This window comes from Mugil cephalus, chromosome 1 (assembly GCF_022458985.1).
Source record: "Mugil cephalus isolate CIBA_MC_2020 chromosome 1, CIBA_Mcephalus_1.1, whole genome shotgun sequence".
Classification (NCBI taxonomy): Eukaryota; Metazoa; Chordata; class Actinopteri; order Mugiliformes; family Mugilidae; genus Mugil; species Mugil cephalus.
This window is the reverse complement of record NC_061770.1, coordinates 50,233,685-50,248,731: the sequence shown is the minus strand read 5'-3', so window position 1 is coordinate 50,248,731 and position 15,047 is coordinate 50,233,685. Positions and strand designations below refer to the sequence as shown.

The window sequence follows — 15,047 nt, the reverse complement described above, 5'->3', positions numbered from 1 at the left end:
CGTCCTTGAAAACAAACTCCCACAAAGAGGGTTTCACAGCGCCGTGCTAGCGTTTTACCTTGGGGTCTGGCAAACCTTTAGGCTGTGACATTCCTCGAAGTAACAGCAGTCTGAGGAAAAAGCTGAAAACTATGAGGGCGCTTTAAAAAGGCTGCTGCTGCTGGAAAATACTCAACAGGCTACGGTGGCAGGGGTTTGATTTTTGGTGCTGTTCAAATGCCAATTTATTCTTAGTTAACCCAAAACTAATCTGCTATTGATTTGTCACGACTGCACAAACTCAGTTATTAGAGTCGAAATTATTTTATCTATTTATTTTTTGTCAGTGACTGTGGTTAACAAAGATCAGCTATAAAAAAAATCTCAAATTATATTCATGTTTCCTAGGATACGAATATTGCATTGCAGCAATGCCTTGGCTTTTCCCTCTAGGACTACCATGAGGCCAACATTTTAGTTTTTTTAGCTAGTGACTCAGCAACTACATGTGTGATTCTTTTTAAACAGTTCGTAGTACCTAGAGAAAGCAATCCTAGGGAAGTTTTATCTACATAGTGTGAATAACAATAGAAATTCTAGAGCTGCAACAAATGCTTATTATTTTCCAATTGGTTTATCTGGTGATCATTTTTTTTATTAGTAGATTAATCTGCCAGTAATTATTCTAACCATAGACTGTATAAAGAGGTGGAACTGCTCCTCAGAAGTGAAGCCAAAGCAAGTAGAGCTGAATTAAAACACTAAAATACACGTGAAATTATCTTTTTCCAAGGACGGTTTCAGACACTTTAGACAGTTAATACGATGCTGATGCATGTTCAAGTGTCATTTTATTGGATAAGTTTTGTTTTAGTTGGTTATTAAATGCTATGGAAACAGGATTTGGTATAATGGCAACTACCAGTTCCCATGCCAACCACTCAGTTTGTAAAAAAAAAAAAAAAAGAATTCAAAAAAGATAACTACAGTGGGGCGGTGTTTAGCTCAGTGAGTAGAGCACCCGCCCCATGTGATAACTAAGTGTATAATTGGACATCTCCTTGGAACTGTTGGGGGCAGACCTGAGCCCACAAAGTGTTAAAGGAAAACGTGAGTGTGGGCAGGTGATCGATAACACGGCTCCACGTGGCTCCACTCTCAGACCAGACTCTGGCTCTAAACTCACAAGATGCCGCCATCCGCACCCCCAGGAAAATAGCATCAGTCGGGCAAACGCCAGTCCATGATTTTAACTGATGTGGATTAATCTTTTGGATAACTACTAAAATATAGCAGAACCTCCTATAAATGTTATTTATAATGCCATATTTGAACACTTAATCTAAAACTTAATGATACTACTAAACAAGAGAAACAAATTGCTTACAACTTACACTAGAGAGCAGCGCTACCATGCTAGCGATTAGCACAGCACATGGATAAAGTGAACTGTAAGAATGATGTTGTTCATCCAGTTTTTCTTCTGGCATGAACAGAATATTACCTTTCTGCTTTTAATTGAAGTTTCTCAATAATTACAGTGATTGTCATTAAATTTGGTAAAGATGTTATCAGTGGCACTTTACCCATAGCATTTACATTTGTCCAAAGCACCAGCTTTTGACTAATCATCAACTTAACACTGTGTGTTTATAGTGAATTAGTAAATGTTAGCATGTTGGAGAACGCCTTCTACAATAATTCTTATCTCCAAATTAATATTTTGCAAATGTGGTGTCTGTCCAATGCAGGTATACATACTTTTCTGTGTTTACAAGTAGATTCCGCTGTTTCCAGGTGATTTTATGTTGAACCGAAAGCGCCGCCACACATTTAAGAAAATTAAATTTAATATCTTATTTTATGATTTAGATCGAGAACAACTCCGCTTACAGGAAACAAAGCTAAACAAAGCACCACCAAATATCCCATTACCCACAGAAAACGCGTGGATCTATAGTTCTTGCGGAATCGGTTGCAAGAAACGCCGGAGCAGAAAAGAGAATCAGGTGGATTATGTATCAGAAACAGATTTGAAGAAGTGCTTAGCCTTTCAAAAAAAAAAAAAAAAAAAAAAAAAAACGATTTTTAAAAAACTTCTACATGACCCTATTTTTCCATTTTCACAAGGAATGGTTTCTCGTCCCGTCATCCGCTGGATCGCTACCCAACGCTTGTAATTCCTCAAGCAACTCCCATGTTTTACTGCCATGTCTCCTGTGCTCCCTCTGCCTGTCTCTGTTTAAAGCCTAGACCAGGCCTCGGCTGGCCTGCATGGTCAAAGCATACACTCTCCCTGGGGAGAAACCCAGCAGCCTCCCCAGAGGGACGGGATGAGAAGAGGTGGAAAATGTCTCTCTCAGTCATTGTTTGGTGTTTCCTGCTGGGCTGTTTTTGGTACATATTGGCCTACCGTACAAAGCCGAGGCACACGCTGACAAATGATAACAACCCAGACAATGGCCAGACGTCGAGCCAAGGGTAGACATCCCTGACTGCAGCTAAACCTCATCTGTCGGTGAAGCTGGAAAGTTTAGACTAGTGCACTTGAAACTAAACCGATGAGTGAAAACTCAAAAGCCTGCAGCTGTGTTACTTTGGCATGTGCTCCCATAAAAGCTTTGTGGCAGGACAAAAGTGAAATAGTGATCAAATATATTGACAGACTCTTGATCTCTCGCAAGATTCACAGTGTCATTGGGGAGCCGGCCAGGATTGCTTCTTGGCAGGGAGGGAAAAACTGGAGGTGAAGAACTGAATGAGCATCGATAGCTGCCGCACACACCCGCAGAAAACGTTCTATTACTCTAATCACGATCCTGAGCTCTCTAACAAATATGGCAGCTGAGGGGAAGAAGAGATATTAAAAGTTAATACACATGCTGTTTGCTCTGAATGGTAAATTCCCACATTTGATTTGAAAGCGGGGGCTGAATATGTGCGGAATAAAATGGACTGCGTTTAAAATGGCTGCGTTCTGCTGACATCCAGACGAGCCAACGATGAATGCCAACAGCGCAGCTCCATTTAAACGTGTTCAGATATCATCGTCCGATTGCCATTCGGTTGTTGACCACAGACTTGGAAGCACAGGGAGGAGAGGAGATGCAAACATTTGCAGTCGACATGCATTTCACCCCAAGCACACGGCATTGCTGCAGTCCTCCCTCTCAGTGAATGTCTGATGACATTCTTAAGGTAATAATACTTGTTCTCCACCTCCTTCCTTCTCTGCCTCCCCCTTGTTTCCTTACCTCCTCCTCTCGTTCCGGTCTTTTTTACTTCTGTAAACAGCTTGGATAACCTGGACATTTTTATGTCCTAAAACATATTCTTTTTATTTTAAACCCAGAACACGGAGTCCTTGGGAGACAGAAACACCCTCATGAAATAATTTCAGGTTTTAGTGGCTCTTTAAAGCAAGGTCACCCAAGAAAATATGGGTTGTAGCATTTATCTTGCTGAAAGTGATACAGGAGTGCTTTGACACATCATAACCGTCCGTCAATCTGCTTATCTGAGGTTGGGCTGTAGGCTAAGTGCGGTATTCCTGACGCTCCTTTATCTAGCAATGTATTGGGAGTTCATTATGCAAGACGATCCTAAGTCAGACAAGCTATATAAACTCTCCAGTGGGTTCTGGCTCTTCAAAGGGGGGTATCCTCACCAGATGGATCAACTGGACCCCGTCAATGCGAAGGAGGAGCAACTCCCTGTGAATGTCCGAGCTCTTCACCCTTTTCTCTAAAGCTTTGGTGGCAACCTGCACCCGGTCTATACGGAGCCGACATAGTAGGGGCTCATGCATCTGAAAGCATTACTACCCAGGAGCTGCTGGGTCCGTATTAAAGAAAACTAGATGGCGACTAGTAATTGAGTTGAGTTTCACTCTGTACTTCACCTCATGTTGGATTTTAAAGTAATAAATGTGGATCAACAGTTACTTTCACTGCAGTCACCGCAGAGACGTCTGAGTCGATGGAGTGTAGGAGGATAAACAAGGGAAAACTTTCTGCACTCGACCGACTGCACAGACGCGTAAGGGAACCTGCAAAAATCAATCTCAAACTGGTCTCAGATGCAGGCTGTAACAAATACGCAAATGCGTATGATTCGTGAATTTGGGTGGTCAAAAATACGCGTTTTAATTCACGCCTACCGACCAAGCAATTTTGAATGTGCGAAACATATTACAAAGAATACTATAAAGCACAGAAGTTTTCTGGTGGGTTGCTAATTAAGGCAGTCGACAGTCGTCACATTTATCTGTGAATGGAATTAACAGCTCAACAAATGTAGCTAGACATCGTCATCCAGCTGTAGCATCATCATGGAGTTGGACATACTGACTTCAGACACATATACACATATGTACACGTGACTATGTTGAGTTCAGTGTTGGTGTTTAATATAAAGTGATGAGTTATCAGCAAAGATGTGTTTCCCCGCCAGGAATGATATATATGGATATATATGACTTAAAGCCTAGATAAGCCAGTTACCCAGTGACACCTAAACGCATTTGTGGATCTGCATGTCTCGCAGCGTGGAAACAAGTCTCAAAACTCTGTTCGTGTGTTGCCCGATCTGATCCGTAAAAAAATCCCCACAGAATAATACAAATATTTACTGACATTGCCATGGGCCCAGATGTGAAATTATTTTGCACATGTTTAAACTCCTCAGTAGTTACACGTGAGTTAAAACACTCAGTCGTGCCCAACTAAATTCCCACACGTGAATGGTCTGACGTCTGTCATCTGTATGGGAGATTGTCGCTCATGCAGATAACTCATAATGAAAGATGGTGTGCTGTGACAGATTCCCCGCACCTGAAACGCTGCTTTGCAAGCAGCTGTCGTTTGGGACTTGGCGCATATGTGAAATTATTTTGCATGTGTTTAAATTCCTCAGTGTGTCTCGGATGAGTGGCGAGACGTCTTCTCAAAACTCTACGGCTCATTTTGGATGTACCACGACCTGGATGAGCTTCTTCACTGGTGGAACTGACAGAAAGTAACTGCATCGCGGATAAAAGCGGCCAAAATGACCTTCTTCCGTAGGGTGGCTGGGTTCAGCCTTAAACGTAATTTGGTTACAGCGTGGGTTTCAACACTTGACTGTGTGTTTTCGCCAGACACTGAAGAAGCTACTCGAATGAGTGGTGAAACGTCTCCTCAAAACTCAAGTCTGTAACTTAAAGGCCGAGGCCAGCCACCCTACGGAGGAAGTTCATTTTGGCTGCTTTTATCCGTGACGCTTTTCTTTCAATTACCACCCAAAGCTCATGACCGTAGCTGAGCACTGGAATGTAAACGGACCGGAATGCAAAACTTTGCTTTACAGCTCAGCTCTGTCATAACGTGAACCAACGTTCTTCAGTAGGCCTCTGTGACAAACGGCAATCTCCCTCCGTGTCAATCACCACAGCCCCTGCCTCGCGTTGCGCATGCACAATTGTAGTTGAGTGTAAACCTTCTTCGCTGCGAGAGCATTCATCAGCGTAAGGCCGCCACGCGCCGGCCAAGATGCAACCGGTCAGTGTGTTGATCTGAAAGGGAACGTACAGTCTATTGACCCCAATTCCGTGGGTCTGTGGTTTCTAATTTTACGGCCAGATTTCTCTCAGCTCTGACTATAATGGATGGCACGGCCACGAGGGAGCAGGGACACCTGGCCGCTGAGCCTCAGTCAGCACCAGCGTCCTGACAGGCCTGATGAATGCAGGCTGATGAGTACACACTCTGGCTCCGCTACAGCCCGGAGCCTCGCTCCGCGGGGCGACAAGAGAACGGCGCCCACTGTAACTCACCGTACGGATGTTTGGATTTCCATATGGGCGTCGCGCTTTGTTAGGTTCAGCATTTTATACCCACTGAACAGCAGCATATTGGCAATAAAAAATTGCATTTTAAATATTCCATGAAGTTGAATTATTTGTGACTTTATTGCCCGCTCTACGTTTTTAATTTGTAGAACAAGATTACTGTGTAGCGCCAGACACTGACTTATCTACCTGCTACAGGCAAACGTGAAATATATAATCTAGCAACCGGCGCTAATAGTAAATCATTTCTGAATTGCACAAAACACAAAGAGACTGTTTAAAATAACCACTTTACAAAATAGTGGAAATGCAACAGAGCTATATTAATAGCCGTAACTCAACTAGAATTCGATTTTTTCCTTATCTGCCTCAGCAGAAAACACAAACACAGTGATTGTGAGCCGCTTGTCGGCAACGCAGAGATTGGGAGGTAGCATAACGTCGCTGCGGATAACGCCGCAAAGCCACTCCAGGTGAGACATCAACTTCACAGGGGTTCAATCTGACAGCAACAGCAAGGAGATGAATCAGCCCGGAGTTCGGGAATACCTCCCAACCACTTCTCGCTGCTCTGCAGTGACCTACTTAGCATGATTTGAATCATCAAAACGCTCGCAGTTGCTCGGGGTCTCGTTTAGCATGGAGTTACCAAATGATCTGAAGCCTGTCAGCGGCGTGCGAGATCGCGGCTCACGCAAGTAAACTGATTATCAAAGATGGCAGTTTGTCTCTCTTGCACCAATACCACTAACATAACGTCTAATTTAGCTGTGCTGCGACGGATTCTCTGGACCTGAAACGCTGCTTTACAGGCAGCTGTTGTTTGGGCGTCGTTGTGCGTGGATGCTTCTATAGTACGCCACGGTAAAATGATCACACACCGAGCACTTCCTCTGAAGAGAGGAAGTTTAGATTAGTGCAATAAACAATGAACCACCAAAAGGAAGCGTTACGTAATGCCATCACCAGTGATCTCAGCTCAACGGGGAAGTGATGCTTCCCTATATCGACGGAAATTAAAAGGAATGTTACTCAGGGTGTGTCAGCTTTCGGCTATGTTTGGCTATTGTGAGAATTCAGTAGTACACAATGAAATATGCACTTGAGCTTAATTCCAGGCCCTTTCTGAGCTCATTGTTAGTACATTGTGGTTAAATTAGTAAATGCTCTGTTTTATTAAAATAGAAACGACCTTGGCGAGAGTTGGAGAAGACTGACGCCACTCTGATGCTAATGGAAGTGAGTGGTTAGCTTAGCTTCAACAAAAACAGAAAGCGGGGGAAATGCTGTGTCCAAGGGTGACGAAATGTAACAATAAACATCTCTCATGCCGGGCTTAGATTACAGGAGTTCTGGGCTGATTTGTTCCTCGTTTCCCGACAATCGCCACAGAAATCTGTCCTGGACTTTGCTCTGTACTGAACTGAACCATAGATTATCAGACGATGGGAGGGTTTACAGATCTGTTCCTAAACCTTAAACCCAAACTGCTCCCACATTCATCAGAGACGCCCCATGTAAAACCAGTTCGGTAGGTAGAAATTACAGGTTAAGTTATGACTGTGTTGGTACTTTAACAACAAGTAAGGGGATTAAAGGCAAGTTGGTGTAACCTCGCTAACTGAATCTGTAGCTGAATTTTTTTTTCCCCACCGCAAACCATTACAGAGTTACAGAAATTTTTGTTTTAGCCTAATTGCTGACTGACAAATTAGCCTACAGGTGCAGCGCTGCCACCTACTGAGCTGGAGTATGGCTCAGTGTATTTATAGCAACATGGTTCAGTGCTCCCTGATCTGGCTCGATCAAAAGTGTAGTGTGAGCAAGCTGGAGATTTGAGAGAGGAACCTCTGTGAATGATTTTTAAATTTTGCAAATTTTAAGTCAGGAATTTAAGGCGATACTAAATAGATTTAGAGTATTTAACTATATATTAACAAAACTGGCATGACAGCAGGCATCCTGATGCACATGTCCACTGCATAACATTTATACAGTCATACATTTTTATGTACGTAGAATTCATCTCACAACAAAGCACAATTTGTTTGAACGACTGTACTCACGGAATATGAACTCAAAGGGCACGAGTCCATCAGAATATCAAAGTACACTTTCATGTAAAAAGGTATTGGGTTCTATCGGGAATGTTTTAAAGCAGATAATATATGAATTATTGACGGCCTACAGACTAGATGATCAGCGCTAACTAGAGGAGCGTATTTGAAGAACAAAGCTCTGCTTCTAAGGGACTACAAATGAATAAAACTACAAAGAGTGAAACTACAAAACTCTCCCTGTCAAACGCTGCCTATACACCGAGACATTCTGTTGACACGGTTGTTGATCAGACCTCATCAGAATCAATGAAAAAAGCCAACCCCCCAACAAAGCTGGAGTTGTTTCAATTTTAATTTCAGATTATTGCCTTTGAACGCCTGTAAATCCATGGAGGGACTGCATCATTCTTCCAGCTACCAACCGTGTTTTTATTAAGTTAATTTATTTCATTATTCATTTGCGTCTATCTTTGTCCCCCATCTTGCCTCCAGCACGTACCGAGCTAATTAATTTCTCCGCGCTCCGCAGCTATTTCAATCATTCACGCCTTGTGTCCAATGTGTACATCCTCAGTAGATGCCGTTTGCATTCCACATACATCAGTGGCCGTCCCACTCCCCTTATTGTTAATCCAAATGCTGATTAGGCCATGAATAAAAGATCCAGTGCGCATGTTTGTATTTATGAACGTGCGGGCGAGACAGGGTCGAGCAACAATATCACTTATAGATGTAGCCCCGATGGCCTGGGGGGCTTTTGTGCGCGTGACTGTGTGTGTGTTTTGTGCTGCCTCCTACCTCGTTGCCGTACATCATGAGGTGGTGGGTGGTGATAAGGGCTTTGAAGACCACCACCCAGCTGGAGTTGGCTGTGCGTTCAAACAGCGTGTCCGCCAGCTGGGGAATGTTCACGTTCATCTCATTGGTGCAGTGGATCAGATCTGGGTGAGGGGAAAAAAAAAAAAGACGACAGAGAGTTACACAACAGCAGACAACAAAGGGGCGGTGGTGAGGGAGGCTCCCGAAAGATAACCCAAATTCCAGCTGGAGGAATGTCTGCAGAATTCTCCATAAATTTCTCGTCTTTCAGTCAACTCCAGCGCTCTCTTAAGGGCGGACACTCAGGTGGCATTCATCCATTCACCCAACCTGGAGGGAAACGGAGCCTTCTGAGCGCGTGGATGACGAGTTCCGAACGTGGCAGACTCGCAAATCAAAAATAGGGAGTGCTCACTAAGATGTCGTGACATTGAAAAGTCTTTAACAGCATTTTCTGTAGCACAGTACACCGGCGCCTTAGCTTTCAAGTCATGCTGATGTATTGATTAGAATTCAAAGCCAAGGCCAGGGGTGTGATCAGGAGGCAATACTTCATTGGTGTTTAACGTTACAACATTACACATTTCATACTGTCTAAGGATTGACAGAAACTACAATGATTAACAAACAAGGAAGCGGCTGTACGTGTGTCTGGTGGTCGCATTTGCCAGGGTTCCGAGGAAGTTCCGTGTCGAGTTTTAATTCCCTTGACATATTTGGACTAAAAGGTGTTTTCTGTTAGGCTTTCACAAAAGTATGCTTTCATCACTTTTTGCTTATTGTATTTCCTTAGATAAAATCCACCATCCACCCTTTCCCAAAGGGCATGATCTCTACACTACACTCTAAATTCTTATCATCTTCCGGCTTTTCGCTCGATCGCGCCATCTTCCTCCATCGCGCCATCTCCCTCTCTTGAAACACGTTGGCAGAAGTCAACAGTTCACCAACTGCTGGTTCCAAAGGTCAAAATAAAATGGCTTATTCTGATTATTCCCTGGGTTTCTTAAGCCTCATCCACACATTAAGTTACGCACTCGTTGCCAATTAGTTGGCAACTGGCGGATGCTCGAGGTTCCCAGTCCCTAGGTAACACTCTTGCACATTTCCCACCCTAAATGTTTCCAAATTAATCTAACAGAGCATAGAAACACTCTTACAGCGCACTGGACAAAGCTAGTTTATGCTTCAGCAATGACAAATCAGCTACTAGTTCACAGACAGGCCTAGGAGTATTTCAATCAAACATTATGGATCGCCAAGAAATAGATCTTTTGGCTGTATCACTTTGTGAAAATACTTTCAAAGTTGTTGTTTGCATTAGAGTTTACATAGCCCTCCATGCCAATTATGAGCATCAGTATGGTGGTAGGAACCAAAGCACTGGGCAACGTTTCCTCAAGTTAAATGTTTAGCGAACGCTATATTTTTGCCATATTTCCGTCGGTTGTACGAATCCTGCCATTGGTCGTAACATCACTACTACCTAACTTAACATTTCACAGTGTCTTGGACGACGTCACATCATTGCCCGTCTATTCCTGCGTGTGGCTCCTTTTGTCTACTATGAAAGCAAATGGATTTCTGTGATGTTGGACTGCAGAAGACATTGCCATCACTTGTCGAGCATTTTCAATCTTTGAAAAATTTGTCTCAGCTGGAAGATTTGCTGACATTTTGTTGACTAAGGGACAAATTGTGCACTGGAAAGGGAAATAACAGGTTGGTCACAGCCCAACGACAGCACCACGCGGTACCATTCATTCATTGAATCTTCACCCAATGCCTATGAACCTCTTGGACTGTGTCAAATATGATCTGACCAGATACTAACAACTCTTCCCCACCTCACTGTTCTCACCACTTTAATGGAGATCGATCTGAAGTGTGCTCAGGTCCCCCAGCTTATTATAAAGATCCAGTCTCTTCACTCTCCACATGCAACACAGCGAGCCTCTCGAGCTAAGACATCAATACAGATTCACATGGCAAAATTGCTCATTCACACCAGAAATCAGGTGTTTTGGGTTTTTTTTTTTTTTTTTTTTGTTTGTTTCTTTTCTCCAGCGTCCTCCACCCATTTCATTCCTTCGTCTCTACTTCCGGCCCCGCTCTCTCTCCCCATTCTTTGTTCCTCACCACAGGAGATTATGAGCTGCCGACTCTCGCACCTGGTAACTAAGGAAACAGCTTCTCATTAGGCTACCGGAGAACTGTAGCAGAGAGGAGCCCGTCGGGAGGCTCCATCATCATAATCAGGTGCGAGCACGAACACGAGCGGACGTACACACTCATTCAATGAAGCCCATCTTCACTCTTACCCTCACTCACTTAATGCATTATCTCAAGTACGTTGCCCACACACACGCACATACAGCAACAAACACAGCTGACTTCCAGTCCGGTATTATTCTCAATCATTCATCGTGGCTCCTTTCCCTGCTTCCCCGTTGAACACACACGACAGGCGCTGGGCTATTTAGTCAATACAAATGAGCGTCCAGAAATGTACTACAAAGACACAGTACAGAACAATACATCCATTAAGCCGTGTTTAGCGGCGTGAATGACAGCAGAGCAGAGCAACGTTTAGCGGCTAACAGGGTGTATCTGAATTTCAAATGGCTCAGTATGTTGAATGAATCCTTTCAACGGCAGCTCTGACTGTTAGCCTCGCCAGGCCCTTCTGCCGCTCCCCGAAACCCTTCCCCTCGCCTACTGCATCACTGCATGACATTATGAACGCTGATTGGAAACAATTAATATCTGTGAACTGGAAACGGGAAATACGAGCGACTGGTGGCTTTGTTAATGAATTTGCCGGCTCACTAATCGCCTGTGTTCTCCGTCTTTTATTTCTTTGCCGCCACCTTTTTTTTTTTCTCCCCCCTTACGTTTTCCACCCGTCCATCGCAGCTTCTTTTTTAGCAGAGCTCATGTTTTTTCATTAGGTCTGGAGATGGTGGGAGAGAACTAAGAGAAGGACTGATGAGGTCTGGGGGGACGCGAGCGAGCGAGTGTGTATGTGGGCAAGTGATAATGTAAAGAGGGTACATGTGCGGACTTAATCAGGCAGAGTGGGAAGCATCAGATGCCACTGATCTCAGAGCGGCCAGAAAGGAAGGCGAGGCAAACTGAGACAAACGGGCGGGGGGGATAAAGAGATGGGGTTAAGAGAAGGAAAAGGAAAGGCCGGTGACAGTACAACAGAGAGGTTTAAAGAGAAAAACCAAGGTGAAAACAGACAGATGCCTGATCAAAAACAGACGAATAGTAGAGCGGTAGACAAATGAGAAGAGCTAATAAGACATGTGAGACATGAGTGTCTCTTCATCCAGACAATTTGCGGGAATCCACACACAACTCAGCCATCTTCCTCGGCTCGACTTATCTCTGCTCTCCTTTCCTAGTGTGGCCCGCCGCAGCAGAAACACAGCAGGGAATGTAATTTCTTTTTCCCTCACACACACTGGGCAATTATTCTGACCGCGAAAAAAAAGAAAGAGAAAACATACATGAGATTCACTCTAACAATCCTCAACTCAGCACACTGAGAGCAATTACTTGCAGCTTCACAAAAAAATCTCACCCGGCTGATTAGCGCTCACACGAGCCACACAAGACAGACAACAGAGGACCATGCAGGCAGAGACTGGCTGCATGGGAAAACGCTACACACTGTCAAAAGCCTTAACAAGTGTAGCAGTCCGGAGACAGCCCTAGGAAAATTTGGTTGCACTGTATGGACACAATTGGCTTGCTTTGCATGAGGTTAGCCAAGTACTGTTAGAGTTAGCCTGGGGATTCTGTAGGATAATGATACGTCGTTACACAACATGACTTTGGTGTCAACAGATGATAGTTAACCCACATGAATCCCAAAGCCTTTAAAGGGCAAGGAACCATATTTGGTTACTTCAGAACATGTTTTAAATTGCTCCCTGTGTGTCTGAGTGAGGTTAAGAACCATGTGGTTTTCATTCAGTCAATCAGAGAAGATCAAGGAAACATCCTCAGATCAAATGTGGTCTACAAGGCCCACCTCCGCATGAACCCTGAGCATAACGACTTTATTAAGTACCATGAAGCAGAGGCCTAGTTTTGTCTAATGTGATAATGTGCATGTTGTGTTTGAATCATGTTTACCACTTGAGGGCACAGAGCCATTATGTTTATTAATCTAGACTTTTTTACGCAAAAATGTAAAGATTTGAACAATTTCACAAAAGTGAAACAGTCTTCTTACACCTTACAATAACACTACGGTTGAAAATTAGAATTTCCAAGTATTTCACTGAGTGCCCTATAGAGGGTTAAGTATGAATGTGTATGATGTTGATTAGAGTGGACTCATGATTATGGAAGTAGCAAGCATTGTCCTTAAGCTAGCTTAGCTCTGAATACAGTCTACAAGTAAGGGACAACATAGCTACTCTAGCTTTCCTTCAAAACTCACTAATCATCACTGCCTTGATTACTACTAGTTTCCTTTGAATTTACTCTAAACTAGCTAATGAGCTTTAGCATCATACTTAGCATGCAGATGAATGAGCGGTATCAGTATTCTCAGGTCTGAAGCAAACAAGCGACTTTCTCAAGATTTTGAACTAATATCTTAAGATGTTGATGAATTGGATTTTCGAGTTGACAAATAGCCAACCAAGCATAAAATACGCTCACCTGGCTCAATCTCCAATTGTGGGAAACAAACTCAATTTATGAGTTTTAATCTTGTTTCTTTGATCCTTATGCTGAGTTATCTTAATCATCACACTTAGCATTACATTTCAAACAATTGTTTTAAAATGTTGATGAATTGGATTTTATTTTATTATCAACAAGAGTTGTCTATATTCAGACACTAGATTATCTTATCATATAACCCAGCTGTGAAAAGATAGGAAAACCCATTTCCTGGCTATTCCACGACTGTGAAAGACATTTTTTTTTTTAAAACACAGTAGTCTCACTTTATATCATGTAAAGGCCTAACTTCTATTGTCTTTGTGATAAGCTAGCTGCCTGCTAGATAGCACGCAGACATGTAAGTAAAATCAGTTTTCTTGTGCAAGCAGCAAACAAGCAAATTAAAAAACAAATCTTGAACTATTCTTGCATAAGGTTTCAAGCACTGTCCATATGCAGGTACTTAGCTTTAGAAACTTTAGCAAAACACTTTTCCTAGCTCTTCTGTAACTGCAGAAACATCCACTGCTATAGCTCACAATATTTCACTACGTATCCCATTTACCTCCAGCTTCCATCATCTTTACGCTAAGCTAGCTTTGAACTAAGCTAATGAACATATCTTGATGAATTAGATTTCATTAAGGAATTAACTTATGTTGCATTGATTTGGTCAGATTTTAAGTGTCTATGTTTCCTTCTTAAATTAAGGAGGACGGTTGTTCCCTTGTGCCCATTAGCAGTGTGACTACCTAAGTGGCACATTCACACACATACTGTACATGTTGGAGGAATGACCGCTGAGTAAATGTGATCTCATTCCTAACAATGCCCTCCTCTCTTCCCCTGTGGTCTGAGGTCTATTGTTACTAGTCCACTGTCCTCTGTGGCCTTCGAGCGAAGCACAGCCGACCAGAGACTTCCTGGTACCGAGGGACCAGTGGTAGAGCTGTTGGAATCAGGCTCGGGATCTGATCAGGGTATGTGTGCTTGCCACGGACAAAGCGAAATCTGTCGATATTTTGTAGTGCAGTCATTTAACTTCTGTGAGGTTATTTTGCCAACAAGCATCTTCAATCATGAACTGCAGGGAGCTCTGAGAGAAGCAGGTGGTCAGATCAAGCAGAGTAAGAAAGGTAGTAGGAGGAGGAGACGGAGATCACATCTGCCCAGCTGGCTACCTCCTTTCTGTGCTCTGCTCCGGTCTCTTGATCAACCTTTAAGTCCCGCCATATCCACCTGCTATCAGCGGAGGCACACATATACTTTCATCTCTTCTGATCTTAACTTTTTAAAACAAGTTCTCTAATTACCTGTTTGTGCTTTTTCACTCACTCTGGTTTTCACTCCGAGCCTCTTCCCTCTGCTCTCCAGCTTTAATTTAATCCATTTCAGCCACTCTGGATCAGATGCCAGGCTATGACACAATGTGCCGGAAATGGCTCAGAAATCCCAACGGCCCACAAGTATTAACTTCAGTTACCTCAGTCATCTGAATCACAAGAAGTCATTATTGATATTGATGCAAACTAGCACAGTCTTTGATTACATGGTGGATCTTTTCCCAACTGAAAGGCATCATCAGTCTTTTTTCTGCAGCCTTCTGACAATGATGGTTAACTGAAGACTGGTTAACAATGCCTACAGCATTCGATTGTTGGCATTTGTGTCTATTG

The 15,047-nt window shown here is 43.2% G+C and overlaps 1 protein-coding gene across 6 annotated transcripts in view; it reads right to left on the bottom strand.

The window, feature by feature from the left end:
• The window catches only part of si:ch211-200p22.4 (phosphatidylinositol-binding clathrin assembly protein), an 86,222-nt gene that overhangs the window by 54,847 nt on the left and 16,328 nt on the right, over window positions 1-15,047 (bottom strand). For all 6 annotated transcript variants that reach the window (XM_047590169.1, XM_047590144.1, XM_047590137.1 and 3 more), the window contains exon 2: window positions 8,665-8,807. In XM_047590169.1, coding sequence (XP_047446125.1) covers window positions 8,665-8,807 — 143 coding nt within the window. The remainder of the gene's footprint in view (window positions 1-8,664; window positions 8,808-15,047) is intronic.